The sequence below is a fragment of the Sander vitreus genome, chromosome 10, assembly GCF_031162955.1.
Source record: "Sander vitreus isolate 19-12246 chromosome 10, sanVit1, whole genome shotgun sequence".
NCBI classification, from domain to species: domain Eukaryota; kingdom Metazoa; phylum Chordata; class Actinopteri; order Perciformes; family Percidae; genus Sander; species Sander vitreus.
The window spans coordinates 19,469,169-19,487,943 of NC_135864.1; the positions used below are offsets into that span (position 1 = coordinate 19,469,169).

General features: G+C 42.1%; 1 protein-coding gene across 1 annotated transcript in view; it reads left to right on the forward strand.

Moving 5' to 3' along the window:
- The first annotated feature begins 809 nt into the window (after window positions 1-809).
- LOC144524477 (uncharacterized) overlaps window positions 810-18,775 on the forward strand; it is a 127,269-nt gene continuing 109,303 nt past the window's right edge. Inside the window, exons 1-2 of the mRNA XM_078260772.1 lie at window positions 810-1,467; window positions 1,944-2,013. Coding sequence (XP_078116898.1) covers window positions 1,150-1,467; window positions 1,944-2,013 — 388 coding nt within the window. The 5' untranslated portion in view covers window positions 810-1,149. The remainder of the gene's footprint in view (window positions 1,468-1,943; window positions 2,014-18,775) is intronic.

Sequence of the window (18,775 nt, forward strand, 5' to 3'; positions counted from 1 at the left end):
GGTTACGGTCGAAGTTGAATGGAAAAACTGCATTGAAAGTGTGAACATGTAAACTGGATTGTTGTGAGCAACGTTTGTTTTTTTTTGTAGTTTTTTTTTTTAAAGATTATTTTGTTGGGCATTTTAGGCCTTTATTTGTGACAGGACAGCTTAGACATGAAAGGAGAGAGAGGGTGAATGACATGCAGCAAAGGGACACAGGTCGAACCCGCGGCCGCTACGTCGAGGACCGAGCCTCTGTATATGGGCGCGCGCTCTGCCAGGTGAGCTCCTAGGCGCCGAAACCGGTAATTTCATAAGGTAGAAATGGTGGGTTCGACCGACAACAAAGAAACAAACAACTTAATTAGACTTCACAATTCTAAAATTAATATGTTCTTATTTTTCAAACTGTTCAAGTTTCGAGAACTACACTTCTTTTCTGACGGTTGACCGTCCGCAATATTGTGCGCAAGATGCGTTCCTCATTGACAATATATGGCAACGTAGTCTAGTTTAAAGTGTCATTTGTTTTGTTCACAAATCACAGTTATGGGCAACATGAACCGGTCGTGTGTTTGGAGGTCTTATAAACAATACAGTTTATCACATTAACACGGCACATCATCATCATCAGTCGCTGTTCGAGTTCAACTTAAATTTCAGTCGACGACAGTGGGTTTTGAAAATGATGGTGAAAAATAGTATCAACTGCAGGGACTATGCCGTATCAGAAGTTGGCCAAGTCAAACCCTCACGGTCTCACAGCTGTCAATCTGCAGCCTCCCACGTGGTCAGCAGGGCGGGCGCATCTCAACTAGTTGAACGTGCAACTTTTAGGAAGGCAAACAATTGGACCCAATGGTAGTTGCACTTGCACATCCATGTAGGATACTCCCCAACAGGAAACAACGACCTGCAAGTTAGAATGCGCCTCTTCTCTGGTTGGCATCCAGATCGCTCCCCTCTGTGTCTGGCGTAAACCCGGTTTGCACTGCTGCTGCCCCTTATTCCAAGACTAATTTAAGACAGCGCTTTGAACCGTGAGCCTAGTCTACTGGAGTTGAGGGTTGTGAATGTGTTAGGTGCGCTGCTTAGTTAGTCCACGGAGCTTGATTAGAGTTTGTTCGCAGAACTACACCAACAACCAAATATTTTCTATACATCAAGATGACTTTGAAGCAGGATTCCAGCATGGATACAGCCAGCGACTGTATCGGGGAGAGTAAGCCGGGGTGTCAGTGTGCGCCCAAGTCCGCTGTCCAGCGTTGGCTTCCAGGTTCTCCCATCGCTCTGTGCTTGCTGATGTCCCTGAGCTCCATCACCGTGTGTCTTCTGATGAGCCTCAAGACCTACCAGCTGGAGAACCGACTGCAGTTGGAGATGGACAAAGCGTCCATCTTCCAGCCGCCGCACAGGGCTTGTCTAAACGAGGATGGGACCCTAATTCCAGAGCTGAGCACTTCCATAGGGAGGCTCGTGGAAGAGGTACGTCTATTGTCGTTAATACATACATATATAGTGTTTGTGAACCTCTGACAGATGCTCGCATATGTGCGTACAATGTGCGTAATAGCAGGGAACATGTGCAGTGAGGTTGATAAACGCACAGACTTGGTACTTTTTTTGTGGCAATTTCACCCCAATTATTCCACCTAAAATCACTTATTTTGAATGCGGAGCCGTAGGGATCAACATTGCATGCAACTGGCCATTAGTTTGCTGTTATAGCTCTTAATAGGGTGACATAACCACTGATAAGAGACCATCCTCTACATGTATCATATGGAATTCTAGAGCTATATGTAATGGGAGGGCGATATTGTTATTGGTAGGCATTGAGATTATCTTAATGTTATTCCATTCTCTAAATGTTTTTTTCTTAATGATTTCCACATTGAGAATATATTCATCTTTAGGATTGGGAATTTTATCTTACACTGGAATTTGTTCTGTGTCTGCAGAAGGTGGATGTGCTGATGCCAAAATTTCGGACAACTAGGGATGTTGGCCAAGAGTGCTCCTGTCCTCCAGGTATGTCTCCGCTCTGTGTAGCATTAATAGTTACAGTCTAGACATGACTGACTGCTTGGGAAACCTGCCTATGATGCTTTCTGCAGCTCTCTTGAACTTAAAGAGTGTATGTGTTGCATGTCTTTTTCTGTGTGGAGGATAACGGCCCCTAAGCCAGTGTAGGGCCCACACTGTGACAGCAGGGCTTTACACTCAGCAGATCAGCAGGGTTGGGACGTCCAGCCTGAGCCCTGCAGCCTCGTGTCAGTGGGACACAGTTTTTTTATTTTGGATAAAACTGCTGCTCTGATATTTGATGGGATGTGTCCACATGTATTGATAAAGCCTGAACATCAGTGGGTGCGACCAACTGATCAGCTGTGTGTTTAATGGTTTACATGGGCTGTTTGACCTAATCTGGAGAAGAAAGTTGTGGTTTATTTTCAGGGGAAATTTCTGACTTGGAACAACAGGATGTGTGTTTTATTGAAGCTGGCATTCACGACCTTCCAGTTTAAAAAAAAAAATTGCAACTCAAGTGGAATCTTACCATTATCACAGTGTAACTGCTTGCACTCCTCTCTTCTTTTACATTTTGTATCAAGAAGTCAGAGCAGAGGTTGAGTTTTTAAGATGCTTATCTGCACATTTGGGGAATTTCTCTCCCTGGCTCTTCTTTCTGTCTCTTTGTCTCTGGGTGTGAATAGCCCTGCAACAACAAGAACAGGTGAAAGTGTTCACAAGTGCAATTTCTGGCCCGCTTTCAACATATTCTGTTTTCCAGTCTGAAGTCTGCTCTGCCAAGATAGCTCGCTGGCTCTGTCTGGCTGGTTAGCGAAGTTGGTCAAGTGTTTGTTGTTTGCATTGGATTCAGCACAGCCAAAGTCACCGATACTGTAAATGCAAATGGTAGTTATTTGCTGACGTTCAGCTTATATACTTTGAATTCACTTCTACTAAGCATGACTCAGTAGAATTGTATTCAGAGGTATATGTATCTTGTAAAAAGTTGCCCAATTAGGTCAAGCCTGCACTGCCCTTGCTGGATACTGATGCATTTGAATGTAATTTCTCCATTAGATCATATTATTGTATCAGTTGTTGCATCCCATTTTCCTGTCAATTTTGCTGAACTGCTGTGTAATCAAGTGGTTTTGGCACTGAAATACAATCCCTCCACAACTATTCAGAAGTCTATTTAAAGTTCTCTCTTCTCAGTTTTTGGTCTTTAAATATGTGTGTCTTTCTGTTTGGTGAAACAAAAGGCTGTTTTGTTTATTGCGGCTTTGATCCAACCAAATGCCTGTGTTTACATTTACTTTTTTTTTTAACGTTCCCCAGATTGGTCAATACAGATGTGTCAACTTTTCTCCATTAAATGTGTTTATTTCTAAAAAGGGATTTTCAGCTGATAAACTTAGATTTGGAGAGTGTTTCTGGGTGCCTTGTGCTCAAGAAGCCACATGAGCTGGCTACTATCAGGAGTGTGCACGTGTTTGTGCCAAGCACTGCATACAGTATGTGACTCATGTAAAATGTTTGATACATTTATCTGAGCCGAGCTGTGCCCAAATGTGTGCATCGCATCTGTGTCCTGCGTGTACAGTCTGGTCCCGTATGGCTGCGTGTGTGTGTGTGATTCTGAGTGTCTGTTCCTGAGCCTTTGAGGGGCCGACAGAGGCAGCTCTCTCAACACGACAGTGTAAGAAGAAACCCTCCTCTCCCTTTAGCACCAGCTCTTCCCACCTGAAACTTGAATCTCTCACCACCAGGATCACAGGCCAAGGTATTTCTGCCTGCGTGTGTGTGTGAGAGAGACACACACTGCCACACAGCATGAGTGGCATTTCTGCCATTAAAGCTATGCCCTCCGCATCAGGGTGCTCACCTTTCAGCGTGCATGTAGATAGGGGCCCAACAGGGGGCAGCAGTTCCGCAGCAGCACTGGGAATGGTGATGTTGAATTTGTCATTGACACTTCTGACTGAATGACTTCCTTCTGATGAAAAATGAAAGTATTTTAAAGGCAAGGCCCTCTGGTCCAGTCACCACTGGAGTAGCAGAGACACTGCCTATTAATAGTATTTCATGCTGAGGGACATTTATTTCTCGTATAGCCCCTCAGTGGAGGCAGCATTGTGACACTTTTATGCCCACAGATATGACACGGCCAGCAGTCGTTAAGGCTAAGGCCCACTATAAGGCACAGAGTCCAACTCTGCTTACAAGCTTCAGGTGTTTGCAATTAACACCCGCCTGTTCCCTCAACAGACACACACTACGTATGCTCGCACACAACACACAATCATTACTTACACATGAACACAACACCTTTTATGATGCCTTGGCTAATTGGAACCATGTGGGGGCTGTATGTGTCCTGTGTAGTGGGAGTGTATTGTCATCTCTGCAATTTGCATTTAAAAGCTGTTTAACAGGTTGGATAGCTGCAAGGGGGTGCATTGTCTGCCCTCACTTGGGCACGGGCCCAAAATGAAATGCCAGCCAGATACAGCCATTAATGTTACTCAGTCACTGAAGTCCATGCAGCAATGGAGGCTGTGATAGTAAAACTACAAAAAATGCTTCTTACTTCCTGAAAAAATACTTGGGGGGGAGAGTGTATGGCAGGTTTGATTAGACAGTTGTGAGGATTTGCTGCTTTTCTTTGTCTTTTGTGATCGTCAACACAATTGTTTTTGGAGTTTGGACTGTTGGTCCCAATTAGAAGATGTGGAAATATTTCTGATATCTACAGTATATTTCCAAACCGTCGATTAATCAAACTTATGTTGATATATTGTATCACCTACAGTTTGTGGTTAAATGTTTAAGTTGAAAGCATTGAGTACGATTGTATCTGAAGTCATAGTCAGGACTAGGGTTGGGCATCGTTTTGATTTTAACGATTCCAATTCCGATTCTTCCTTTTGATTCCGGTTCTTATCGATTTTCGATTGTTTGAGGGGTGGAGTTTAAACGGGTCACATGCTTATTTTCACAAATAAAGGAAAGTTTTATTTTGAGTCAATGGTGGTTTGCAGTTTTACCGCTTTTTCAATGTAAAATAAAGCCAGACTAGAGCGCTGCTTACTGAGCTCCAAGGCTGCAACACAACAAGAGCCTGGCCGCTTCGGAAACCAAAACTTGCGCATGTTAAATTGAGAAGCGATGATCGGATTTGAAACCAAATCCTCTAAACGATTCCAATAAAGAAACGATTCCGATGGAATCGTAATTTTTGAAACGATTCCAAGTAGGAATCGGTACTCGATGCCCAACCCTAGTCAGGACTGAGCTTTTTCAGTCAGTATAGAGCATCTAAGTCTTTGGTGTTAAGAGTATATAAGGGCAAGATGTCAGACCCCTGGCTGTGCGGTCAGATCAATTTCCATCAGATAAGACTGCACTGAACAGGACCACAGTCCCCCCCATATACATGTGTGTATTTAAATAACTGAGAGAGCATGCTCACAGTGGGGTTCCTTGACACATTTAACACCTACAGACAAATGTATTTAACGTAGTTTCTTGTCTGCTTTCTGTACACAGCTATTTGTATTTATTGCGACTCCTAATTCTCATATATATGTGGCGGGTTACTATTACACTCTCACTGTCTGTCAGTATGATGTCTTGTGTAAAGCCCATCAGCAGTCTGCTGGTTGTTAACCACCTGTCTGGGGATCAAGCTCTGACTCAGGAGGCAGAGAGGAGGCAGCACGCTCTCCCCGTCCAGCTTCCTGCTCCCCCCACCTGAAGGAGGAGATGGGGAAAGCTGGCTTTAAGGGGGACCCACAATGGGGCCAACACCCCCCAGGGGCTGCATTTTATTTTTAAAGCCATAATAAATCGGACAGGAAGCTTGCAGCTACCTATACAATCTATCGCCACAGGAAGAATACATAAGCCATATAATATCCATTAATGACCATTTTAAAATAATAAACGCAGGAAATTTGTTTTCATAAGTGGTCTTGTTTTAGATTTGTTCCGCTATAGCTTTGGGCTGTAGGCAGTGTTTTCAAGTATTAATATGCTGAATGCAGCACATAAGAGTGTGTGTGTGTGTGTGTGTGTGTGTGTGTGTGTGTGTGTGCGCGCACATGTGACAATCTTGCTTGCAGTCATGTATTTTGTGCATGTGTGTTTGTTTTGATGTCTGCAGGCAAGAGTTTTAGTGTGTGGCTTCCAGTGACTGACTGCGTTGCTTTAAATTCACGGCGTATGAAGTCAGCGGTGTATTTTAACCAGGGAAGAAAATATACAGCTTCTCCCACACTCCACTCTTTCATTTCCAGAATAGAGTTTTCCCAATTTATTAAACCTGTCATACTATACATCTTTAATAGGAAAATTCAGAGATGTGTATCATAAATTGGCATTTAGTATTTTAAGGCAAAATGCTGCCTTGGAAATGTCGATGATTATTTTATTTGTGGTTAGTGCTTCATGATGGACATTGTTAGGAAATAGCCTCATCTTCCATTCGTGTTGCTTTCCTTGCACCCTGCTTTGTATTTAGCGCTATATCACAGACTAGATACCCTCGTCATTTGGACAGCAGCTCTAATGCACAGCTGTGTGAGCCTCGTGTCCTCATGTTACTTTTTTCCTTGAGTTGATGTGTTTTATTCCCTCTGTAAGAGTCGAATAAAAATGAGTGACTCTTCTTGATGTCTTGGAAGAGGATCTTGGAAGGCTCGAGTGTGCTCAGTTTATTTGTAGAAGACGAGGGGAATGCTGCCTCTTGGATAGTTGGCAATGGTTGTGTCTGTATCACTGAAGTCAAAAGCTACATTGAAAAAAAAAACTATTTCTAAGTAAGGGAGATAATCTTACATTTAGTTTAAAAGTCTGACTTGTTAAAGATGGATTATCTAGGGATCAAAGTCTTATCTAGTTATCTAGTCTGATAAATTGTCTCAATTGATTTCACTTGATAGTTGGGGGGCGAAGACTGCAAGTTTGGAAATGTACAAAATGTCTGGATGTGGAGGCTGACAGAAGTGAGCTTCCAGACCTCTGTAGCTCACTACTCATCTCTGCTTGAGGCTGGTGGCTCGAGGCTACATTAGCTGCTACTAGCATAAAACACCCCAATATATGACTGAACTGTTGGCGGTCAAGTTGCATTGTGAGTAATGAAGGCTCCAGGTTTTCAACCCGTTTTAGTTTACACGCATTACAACCAGGCAAAATTTGAACTTAAAAACAGCTGATGCAACTGGTTCCAGGTATGTATTGTATGTGTTTGTAACACACACACACACACGCACACACACTATGCACACACACACACACTATGCACACTACTCACCCACATATCTAGACCCCTCCCCTCTCTGTCTCTCATCAGCCTTTTTATTAAAGTTAGCTTTGTGAAACCACAGTGTTTAACAGTAGAGCCGACATTCTTCCTTTTTGAAAAATAAACTGTTTGACACGGGCCGGCCATGAAGGACCACAGAAACACACAGAGGATCAAAGGGCTGCGTGCCAGGTAGTGAGACCTGGGATGTGAAGAGCACACAACAGTCAAGAGGAACTCTTTGAACAGACAGACTGATCCTGTAATGATATTTACAACACCAAGTAGAATAGAAAACATCACTGAATGCAATTATCTATTGATATAACATCATATTAGAAGTGAGGTCATTAAAAGCGGGAAGTGATGTGTAGCAAATAAAAGAAGGAAACATGGAACTGTAAGTATTTTGCATCCATGTGTTCATATTTAAGCATCTTGGCTAACAGTGGAAATTCCAAAGATAGCCTGCTATTGAGCAACAGATATGTAAGGGCCTGTTTATATTTACATCATTGTCTTTTTCTTGGCAAGTCAGAGAAGTGCGGAAGTGCTGAGTTTTCTCATGCACTTATAGCTCCATATAGTGGTGGAAGGATACAAAAATAAGAACTATTGTCATACACATCCCTGACATAAATATGGGCCAGATTAGTGTTTCTTATTACCACGGTTGGACAGAAATGTCAAGAGTTCTGCATTTTTTAGACATTGTACATTGTTTAAAGACTTAAGTAGCAGTTTCACTACAAGTTTTCATTTGAGTATTTTCACAACAATATTGGATTTAGTTAAGTGTTATTAAATAGATATTTACAATTGTACAATAGAGAACATTTGAGGAGGCTTGGTCCAAAATGAGATTATTTGAAACACACATGGCATCAAAGCAAAACTTGTTATAGAGGAGCATCTGATTTGATGCTTGCCACACAATAATGCTTTGTCTGATGCACAAGATTTCAAAACAACCTCCATTTGTTGTTTTCAGCAGACCAGCGTGCATCAAAAGCATCAAGTGTTGTGTTCACCCATAGGGACATAACTCATTTCTTCAGTCTATTATTGATTTAAGAGCATCGCCGCAGAATCATTCATGGTGTGTCTGGAGGGAGAGAATCTGTTAACTTAACAGATGGCTTTGAAAGGATCCACTTAAGTCAAGACAGTTCTATCGTGTAATTAATTCTATATGTCCATATTATGCTCGTTTTCAAAGACGTTCTTGTCTAGTGACTTAAGTAGCAGGAAAAACAAGGCTGTTTAATATCTAATGTTTTACTTAGGGAAATATGAGCATTGTCGGCCACATCTGTGTAGGAGTCAAATTCAGCACATGAGTTACAAATGAATTGCATGTCGGCTTTAAGTTTAAGAGAAAACGTCTGAAACTATTACTAAATACTAGTAGTTTGTATGTATTTTAGTGTTTTTAAAGTTGTTTGGTTGTTTTAGCTCTTAAATTAAGTATGATAAGGCCATAATAGATTTCCTGAATATCTCAATAGTCGTCATCAAAATGTTTTCACAGGGACGCCGTATTTTTAGCGAGGGCTGGTCTAGTCTGGTTGAGAGCGGGAGTGGCAAGAGCTTACTGAGCAGCTCTGAGCAGACACGGTGCCAAATGTGGAAACTATTATAATGTTTTCTTTAATTATCACAAGTGGCAGGTGACAAGGTGAATAGCCTTTTAATGGCAGGGCAGAACAACTCCACCAGGTGGCCTATGGCTGCTGACAGCACTGTGAGGTCAAACGATCTCTCTCTCTGTGTTGAAGTTTATGTCTAAACCTGTTTAATCATTTATCTGAGTTTACAGGACAGTGAGGAACGAGACCTAAAGAGAACTTGCATTTAGTAAGAAAAAATAATGTCGCCACTTGAACACTCCTGTACACAAACCTGTAATTTATGTAAACAGGCTTTTATTTCAATCCCATCTTCTGTTAAGATGTCCAGCACGGATAAAGATCCACAGAAATAAGTTTCCAGTATCAGTCTTTTCCTTGGCATTACAGCCCAGTTAATCCATCAGGAATGTAGCGTGGCTGAATCCAGCTGCAGGACGGGAGTCATGCAAACACACCTGGATTTATTAGACAGATAGCATCTCTGGATGTGACCCCAGACAAACAAGGAGTCAGAGTTGGAGCAGAGGTTATCATTTATCCCTCCACCTCTCCCAGACAAGAGTGGAAAGCGCAATCAAGGAGTATCTTTCTTTGGTAGCTATTGGGAGGGGGGGTTGGATGTGTAAAGGAGGGCATCGTTGATCCAGATGGTCTAACTGTGCCGAACATGCTCCTGCTTAGTGTAAAAGCCCCTGGACAGGCTCGTCACTCTCCCAGCACTTCTTTAATGAGAGCTGAGCTCGTAAAACTAGGCCTGAAACCTTTTGAACAAGCCCTCAGCATCACTGGTCCATGTTATTCTGTTATAACAGGGGGGGCCTGGGCATTTTGGAGCGGAGCGCAGGATAGCTCTCAACAACTTAACACTACGACTTGGGGAGGGGTGTATTTACATGTGCCTGGCCTGTTTTCGCTCTCACTTTGACCTTTCCAAATGTGTCTCTGTCGTTTTGTCTCTTTTTTTTCCTGACTGCCTGTGTCCCAATATTCTGTTCTTTTTACATATGATGCATGTCTCTCTTTCGGTTCCCTCCTCCCCGTCCTTGTCTCTATATTTGATATGAGTATGTGTATATTAAACACTGTGGTCTGGAAGGCCTGAGGCAGCTGTACCTCCCCAGTGGATCAATCTGTTTGCTGTATGTATATGTACATTAACCCAAAGTTCCGCCAGGAGTAAGGGGGGGGGGGAGATGGAGATGGCTATCACACATACTGTAAACCGACAATGAAGAGATGCAGAGGGAGATTCTCACGGTAAGTGGGCGCTCCCTCAGGTGTGTCTATCCAACAAGCTAATTTCCTGCTTTTATAGCCAGCAGTGACAGCAACAGATTACTGGCAGCTCTATTTAGCTGAGACAGAACAAGTACGAGTTGACCACAGGCCTTTTAAATTACAACTCTGCTATGGAATGAGTAATTTGAAAGAATAACCCAATGATTGTATATTTGTGTTTTTAATCAAAGGAACTATGAATCATCGTGGGTCTTGGTCAAGTTTGAAGGAGTTTAAACAAGGCAGAGAATCAACTCAAATGCATAAAGTTGAAAACCTCAGACACAAGAGTTAGCCAACCACGCCGTGCCGTTGTTCTGCTCTCATGTTTACAACCGTATGTAACACATCTACAGCTTAACATGGAACCGTATGAAACGGCCTGCCAAAACCATCGATGGGTCGTTTCACTCTGAGGTTTTTCTGACCCTGATTTGAGGATTTTGCACGCAGTTGTTTCCCAGCAGTGTGGATATCTGAATATAATTACAACAATGTTACACTAGAATTACCCTGTCTAACTGGATCTGATCAGCTTGGTTAGAAAAATGTGTGTGTAAGTGTAGGTTCATATTATGTGTGCCAGCAATTGTGTGTGTTTGTCAGAGGGTTATTTGGCCGATTGTGCTGTGACAGTTCCATAATGGGTGTTAAATAAGTGTTAATGAACGTACAGGGGTGGGCACACATAGTGACTTGCCGCCGTTAAATTGAAACACTCGGTTTCTGTCAAGAACGCTGTCGCTGCTGCCGCTCACCTACTAACTGCCTCAGCCAGATGGAGGCACAGATGGGAGGGAGGAGGAAATGGAGGAACCTAAACCGAAATATATTGCACATGTTGAAACTTTTTGTCAGCTTTCCATCTGTTTTTTACATATTGAGCAAACGCTTGTGCGCCTCTGCATTCTTGTTGCAGACAGAGTGTGTCTGCATGTGTGTTGTAATTCTCATGCCTGTGTGTGTTCCTACGTTTCTGCCTACCATCCAACAGCCCATCTCCATTGCCAGCCTCTATAGGGACTTCTTATCTGCGTATTTGCTGTTCCACTCAAGAATCAAAATAAAATGAGTCCTGAGTGCATTTTGGGAGCCAGTAGAGTGTATCACAGATGTCCAGTCAGCTCTGGTTACACATGGAATATCTGGGTTGAACATGTGGACAATCTATCAGGTCCAGCATCTCTCTTTCCTCTCATTTTCTCTCTGACTGCATTAAAAGAAATTATTTTCTTGACTAGAATCTAGACGGTCGGCGCACAAATGCATTTATTCTGCACACATTTAGGGTTTGGATGGATTGGATCCTAAAGGTGTTGATGTATCGGACGCGTGTGAATACTGTATGATCTAGTGACTGTCTACACTTAAGCATGTGTTTGTGCCTGCTACAAGATAATTGTCATGGTTCAGGAGCCGCAGCCTTGACACATCAAGAAGAAGAGGACTGCTGCGGTTTTACAAGACAGAAGGGAAAACAAATGCTTATATATACACACACACACACACACACACACACACACACACACACACACACACACACTAAAACAAAGAGATATCCACATGCATACACTAATTTTTATGACGCTGTCACTCTTTTATCTGCTGTTAAAACTTCTTAAATCCAGGCACTAGGGATGCACTTTTGGAACCGAGCAGGCCCTTTTTTGGGCTTGTTTATTTACTTGGAGTGTTTTCTCACGTCCATGTGGTTCTGATTGTGTGATTTGGAACAAGGACAAAGACGGGGATGAGTAGGGAGAGCAAGACAGTGGCAGGAGGGAGAGTCAGAGAGACTAATGTGCACAATGTGATCCTGATAAATGGAAATGCAAGAATTTAACATATATGTAAAGTGGACATATGGAAAATTACTAATTTATATATTACAATTTGTTTTAGTGTCTTTCGGTCAATTTAAATTGCATCTCAATGTGCAAATATGCTATTATTGCAACAGCAACTTGGCATTCAGCGCTGCCTCCTCTGCCTCGATCCCCATATTATTCCTTTTACATTCTAAACAAGGACTTTGGCTGTTTAAAGCAAGGATTAAATCAAAAGATTATGTACTGCCCAAATTGGCCCTTAAATTGGGAACTAGTTCATAACGCACAACGGGCCAAAAAGGAGACCTGAAATCAAGCTGCACAGCATAAAACATGTTGTCGGGAGTAACAGCCAAACCACCAGCCAAAGCACTTCTCTAATGTAGTTTTAATTGGAAGAATTGGCTCGTTAACGCAGCAACGAAGTCGGCACACAGGAGAAAAACGCCACTGATTGAATTAGCAAAGATAATTAAGATTTAGTTTGTCAGAGGCGTCAAGGTGGGAGGTTGGATTTCTGGCATGTGGGTGACCGTTTTTTTTCAGGATCTAGGGATCCTGATCTCAGGATCAGGATCTATTTTTTGAGTCTTTTACAAAGGAGCATGTGTATTTGTTAGATGCTTTTGAATGTTTTTATGCCAGGCACCGAGTGATCCAAGCCTAGCCACCGCAAACGATTAACTGCAGGGGTACTGGATGATATTTTGTGTTACCTGGCTGCTGCCTTCCACATTATTAGACATCTGTGATGTACAGTAGTTGTGAGCAATGATCTTTCACTGCTGAGTGAAGGCTGTGTGCCTGTGAACATATCCTAATCCATAATGCTCTGCTGGTCGAAAACATCCATATTAACTTATTGTCAAACACATTTTTCAGTCTTTCTTGTGGAAGAACAGAAAATCTTTCACCCTGACACTTAGATTTTGAAGCTGAAAAAAAATCCAATGTTTGATATAATTGACCTGTAGATATTCACTGCCTCCTCCACTGAAGAACCTGACTTCTGTCATTCACAGAAACACCTTCCTGTTTTATAGTTTTTCAGAAGCACAGACCTGACTTCTGCCCAACATTTGTACCTGGCACTTTTAGAAAACAGGAATCCTGCTGAGCCTTTTTAACAAGCAGCTGTCTACGAGTCATCTTTCCGGCACAGGATGTCCTATTGATTTATTTGTGACAGATGTTTTGATCAAATCAGACCGATGTGACAATGTGTCTGTCTGGTACACCAATTAATTCACAGTGCAGAATCAGCTGTTATCTTTTTGGTCTAATTACGTCTGAACTTTTAAACTCTCTGTTTTCACATCGGCTCTATCTGTCTCCGTTTCCTACTTGGAAAGACAGGCAACGGTAAATGGAGCGTAAGTACCAAGATGTTTATCTTTCCTGTCCAGGATTTTAGCTCCCTGCATGTCTGAATGCCTGTGTGTGACTGCATATGTGCAAGTTCATGTGTATTTCTTTGTGTGTGAGTGTGTTTGTGGACAAAGCAGGTGAAATGCGAGGCATTACATTGCCTGTTTGAGGTATAACGTGGATGGAGGGGGATCAGGAGGGGTGTGGAAGCACTGTGTGTACCCCAAGCAAAACAGGCCAGATAAGATCAGAGTGGAGGGATCGCAGCTGGAAGCCTTCCTGAGTTGACCCCTTTCTCCGCCTCTCTCACATTCCTCCAAACCCCTCGCTGCCCTCTCTCTCTCTCCCTGTTCTCTCTGTCCCCGTACATTTTACCTCCTAACATCTCTTTCCTGTTTCAGCTCATCTTTCCCCACCCCCATTCGGCATGTTGCTCCATCCATTATTCTTTATTTTCAAACAATATCCTCATGTTGAGTTTCCTTAGATCATTTTTCTCCTTCTGTGTGGTGTGTCCCCTCCTGTTCTTGACTTTACTGCCTCTTCTCCACCCCCCCCCCCCCCCCCCCCCCCCCCCTCTCAGCAGGACCTCAGTAGATTGGGGTCAGCCTTTAGCATGTAATTCTATGACTTTCCTCTGTTTCTCCCTTGCTCTTTGACCATGTTCATTAATATTAGCCCTTCTAAACTGACCGATTGCCTTTCATGTTTTCCCTGGGGCCATGTCCTAGACATGACAGTAGACCTAACATTTCAAAGTAAGGCCTCTCTGCTGGGACGTGTATGCTTTTTTGTGAATTTACATTTGTGTGTCTGCCAGTTTAATGGGATCAAGACAAAGCAAAAACATTGTGAAAGCAGCTGTGCTTGTTATCTTTTGTAACCCAATTTAATATCATGAAGTGAAACCATAGTGTTGGTCATTAGGTGTGCGTTGCAATAGTTGAATTCCACATTAAAATGCGTGAGGATGATAGAGAGGAGATTAGGAAAGGGGGAGAAATATGAAACTCGCAGTCTGTGATGTCTTGGAATGATTGTCATGTATATTTAGCTCCATGTATGGCAACACAAAGACAGCTGTTGTCAGCTCACATTTATTTTGGCCTTGTGTTGGTCCCTCCTGTCACTTTTACCAGACCCATATATGTAAATAGTCTGTGCTGCTGACGGACTGGTGAGACAGATCACATGCTGAAGAACTGAGATATTATCTTTAGATAAAAATACAAGCCAGGGTTTAGGAATCTAAATAATCTCAAACTCGAGTTTGAGTTTTTAGATGTTTGCTGCAGGCCACACCCACATCACTGGTGTTGTTTGTTCAGCCTTTTGTGTCCAGTAATAACCTTCAGCCCATGCCCTCACAACCTCTTGACCTTTTAGCAAGAGTGGAGCCCTGTAATCTCTCCTGTAGTAAGCTTTAAACCCTAAACAAGTCCTACTTAGTGTGTCCAAAACAGGATGCCAGAAGTGCAACCCACCCCCTCCCGGCCTACCCAGCCTCAGACCCCTCTCATCCTCCGACTGGGAATTGGAGCTCCATCAGCACCCTGGCACTAAACTCGCACCAGAAGTGGAGGGGGCAGTGGAAGATGGATGGGGTGAACAAGTACAGTAGTAAGCAGAAGAAACTATGTATAGGACATGTTTGCAAATGTCCGATTTTTTTTGTAAAATAAGTGTGCATAAATAATATCAAAAACACAAAAATGTTGCTGAAAATTTTATTTAAAAAAACGCCATTTGCTACTCAAACCCTATGCAAGCTAAACATTGCTTGTTATGGTGCTTATTTAGAGGAAATTGGAGTCTAATTTGCAGGCCATTTGTGTTCACATTTTTCTCATCGCCTTTTATCACCAGAGGACAATTTCAGTCAGATCCTTTAAAATTCAGTTATTCTTTTTAGTTAAAAAATTGCTCTGAGACACTTATAGTGTAGAAAACAACTTTTATTGTGAGGAAATCCCTACTTTTCTTCAGTGAAAAGTGGTTACATCCCAAATCAAATGTGCACCAGTAACATTTTGGTTGGTTATCCTGTTTAGGATTAATGGTGTAAATCATTTCTGGGCGGGATGCACAACAAACGAATGAATGTAGAAAGAATGAGGACCAGGGCTATAGGTCTCTTTAAGGGGTAGGGGGTAACAGTGGGGCGTAGCAGGAGAACTGGAGGGGGTTGGGGGTGCCGGTGGGGTGTTGAGGGTTCCATGACAGGGCTGATCTGTTCACTCGGGAGGTCAAATGGCACTGAAACAAATGACCTGGCTTTAATGCTCCTGAAATTGTCAAAGTGTCACATTCATACACACACACTATGCTCTGGCCCCTCAGACCAATATCTGACCCCAGGCACTGATACCTCAACTGTGTTTGATGTTGAAGTTGGAGCTGAATCGAGTTAAGTCAAATTCTTATTGGACCCATATAGCACGAAACAAAAAGACCCCGAGGAGAACATCTAACCTGGTTACAGAGAGCAAACAAATATGTTTCAACACAGTGGCCAGTATAAACAGGTATATGAATATGTACACAAACGCAAGGCTTGCATGCCAACACATACATGCAATGCAGTACGCACACATACATGCAGAGCCATGTAGATGTACTGTATGTGCATGTGATAGAAACACACACACACACACACACACACACACACACACATATTTTGGATTCGACCCAGCAAACCCCTGAGGACTTTGACTGTACTCCAGTGTACACACACACACACACACACACAGAGACACTGAACAGAGAACATTAACCCAAGAACAGGAGGCGTAGAAAGGAACAGTAAAAAGAGGAAAAAGAATGGTATCTTTCCTGATCCCGTCTTTCCTCTTCTTCCCTGAGGGCCACAGAATGAGACTATTGTTGTCTGTCCTCTTTCTCCTCATTCCAGTCATCATTTATCCCTCTTTTTTCATCCTACACAACTGTGCTCTTTACATAGTTTGGATACTCTATATGATTGACATCAAGGGTGGAAAAAAAGGCCTGCCTCATGATACCCACACCATGCCCATCCGTCCTGCTGGTTGTGATTGTACGTGTGGTATTGAGCTCTTTAGTCTTGTGTACTGTGGTGTCACATTTGTGCTATGTAGTGTGGTATTGTGGTAACGCTTATGGGGCGGAGGGCAGACGGGGCTAAGCAGAGCTCTTCTTTAAAGTGAATAAAAAGTCTTCAGTGTGTGTAAAATCCAGTTTTTTTATTCACGTTTCTTTGACATACTCTGGCATACACTGACATGTGTGCGCATTTGAGGTATGCGGACGGTCCTGTCTCCGATTAGATGTTTTCTGCAAGTGCAGCCCATGTGTGCGGTGTATAGCGCTACCTTCACTTATGGAAGCACACTCTAGCACTGCAGACAGCTCCAGGAAAGCGTCAGTAACTTTGAACCTGCATCTGGCTGTCATAATGAACAACAGTGCCTCCTCCAATGAGCAAGCATGGGAGACATTTACAAGATCCTTTTAGGGCTGCACAATAAATCATTTTTTTTATCATCATCGCGATATTAACTTGCATCATAAACGCATTGTGAAAGACTGCGACACATCGTTGATGCATCGTTGAAAGTGTTGCTAGAAAACTGCACTTTAAAATGCTTTTTTTATTGGTGCCTTTTGCATTCAGTTCAATGTTTCAATTTGTTCAATGAAATAATGTTGGAAATAATTTCCTTCCAGTTTTTTCAATTCAATAAGCAATTTGTTGTATTTTAGCAGTATACTGAAAGCAGGAGGAAGGCAGAACTGAGTACACTTTAATATCCATTTATTTATCATAAGTAATATGGTTATCGCAATATTCAACAACGTTATCACTTATCACATATTTTCCTCATATTGTGCAGCCCTAGATCCTTTATGTTAATCAATGGAGATATTGGCTCATTTTTAACGTGTATTGATATATAGTCAGATAAGTGTAACGAAAAAAGACATGAATTGTGTGATTTTAGTAATTCCTCTAGATTTCTAAGATGTCCGCTGTACTTTGTGTTAAGTGCTAACTAGCAAATATGAGCATGCTAACACTAAACTAATAACGTGATCATGGTAAACACTACACCTGCTAAAGGTCAGCATGTTAGCATGCTGACGCATTTAGCTCAAAGCGTACCGCCTCTTAACTGGCTGTAAACTAGAAGTCTTGATTTCTGTTTATGACATGTTTTATCTACATGAACATCAACCCGAAGAGCAGTGTAGAAGGCTTAATGTAACACACCCTACATTTTAAATTGTTTGCATCTGCTTTAATAAACATAACTTGGCATCAGGTCTCTGAACAATTTTTTCATTTGCTTTCTCCTCTGTGGCCCTTTTTAACCACGTTCAATCAAACTCCGACTTTTGACACATTTTTGTTTCTTTGTATTGTTGTTTAAATTGATCTCAATCTTAATCCCATTTCAAGAGCCACAATCCTGCTTCGACCTTAGTTCTTGGCGGTTACTCAAATCCTTTTTTTGACTGGGTTAGGCAGAGCGGGGCTCAGCCAAAACCACCATTGTCCCTTTCAATTGACAGGATCTCAGTTATCGTTTGATTGGCGCTCTGGTCTCTTTTAGACTATGATTGAGTAAAGATGTTTCCACTTGTGTATGTAACAGTATAATGCCATAATTAGGTTGCCAGCACATCATTTGACTACACACACACACACACACACACACACACACACACACACACACACACCTGCATATCCCTCTTAAAGGGCTGGGATTCTCATCAGCTGAAGTTGAGTTCTTCTGTCTGTTCACTTTACCTTCCATTTCTAATCAATCCTTTGTTCTGTTCAGTCTCTTCTCGTCAAGTAGGAATACAGATGTCAAGGTAATTTGCTTCCCCTCTGTTGGAGAGAGAGAGAAAAATCTTGGACCACTGTAGAACATGATCCTCAATGCTCCGTTAACCATCCGCTGACCTGAGCTGATCTTTCCTTCCATTCTCCCTTCCAATTTTTTCTCCCTCTTTATCTATTCTCCTTTCACTCTTGTTCTCACTCTCTTGACCACTCACACTTTGTATCTTCCAACCCATCATCACCTTTAGTTGTTCTTTTTCTTTCCATCCTTTCCATGACCAATCCACGTATATCTTCTATTTCTCTCTTAGTCTATCTACAGATAGTATTCGGAAATAATTTGGCATCTTTTGATTTGATGGATTAGGAAAATAATGTCCAGCCAGAGTCAACTACAAAAAGTGATGCTAAATTACCATATTAACATTTTTGTTCTGTGTCTTTTAATATTTGTGGTACAGCAGAATGAAATTCTATTGTCCTTTTTATGGAAAGCCACAAACAGTAGAGGCCCTAAGTGAGTTCAAACCAAACACTA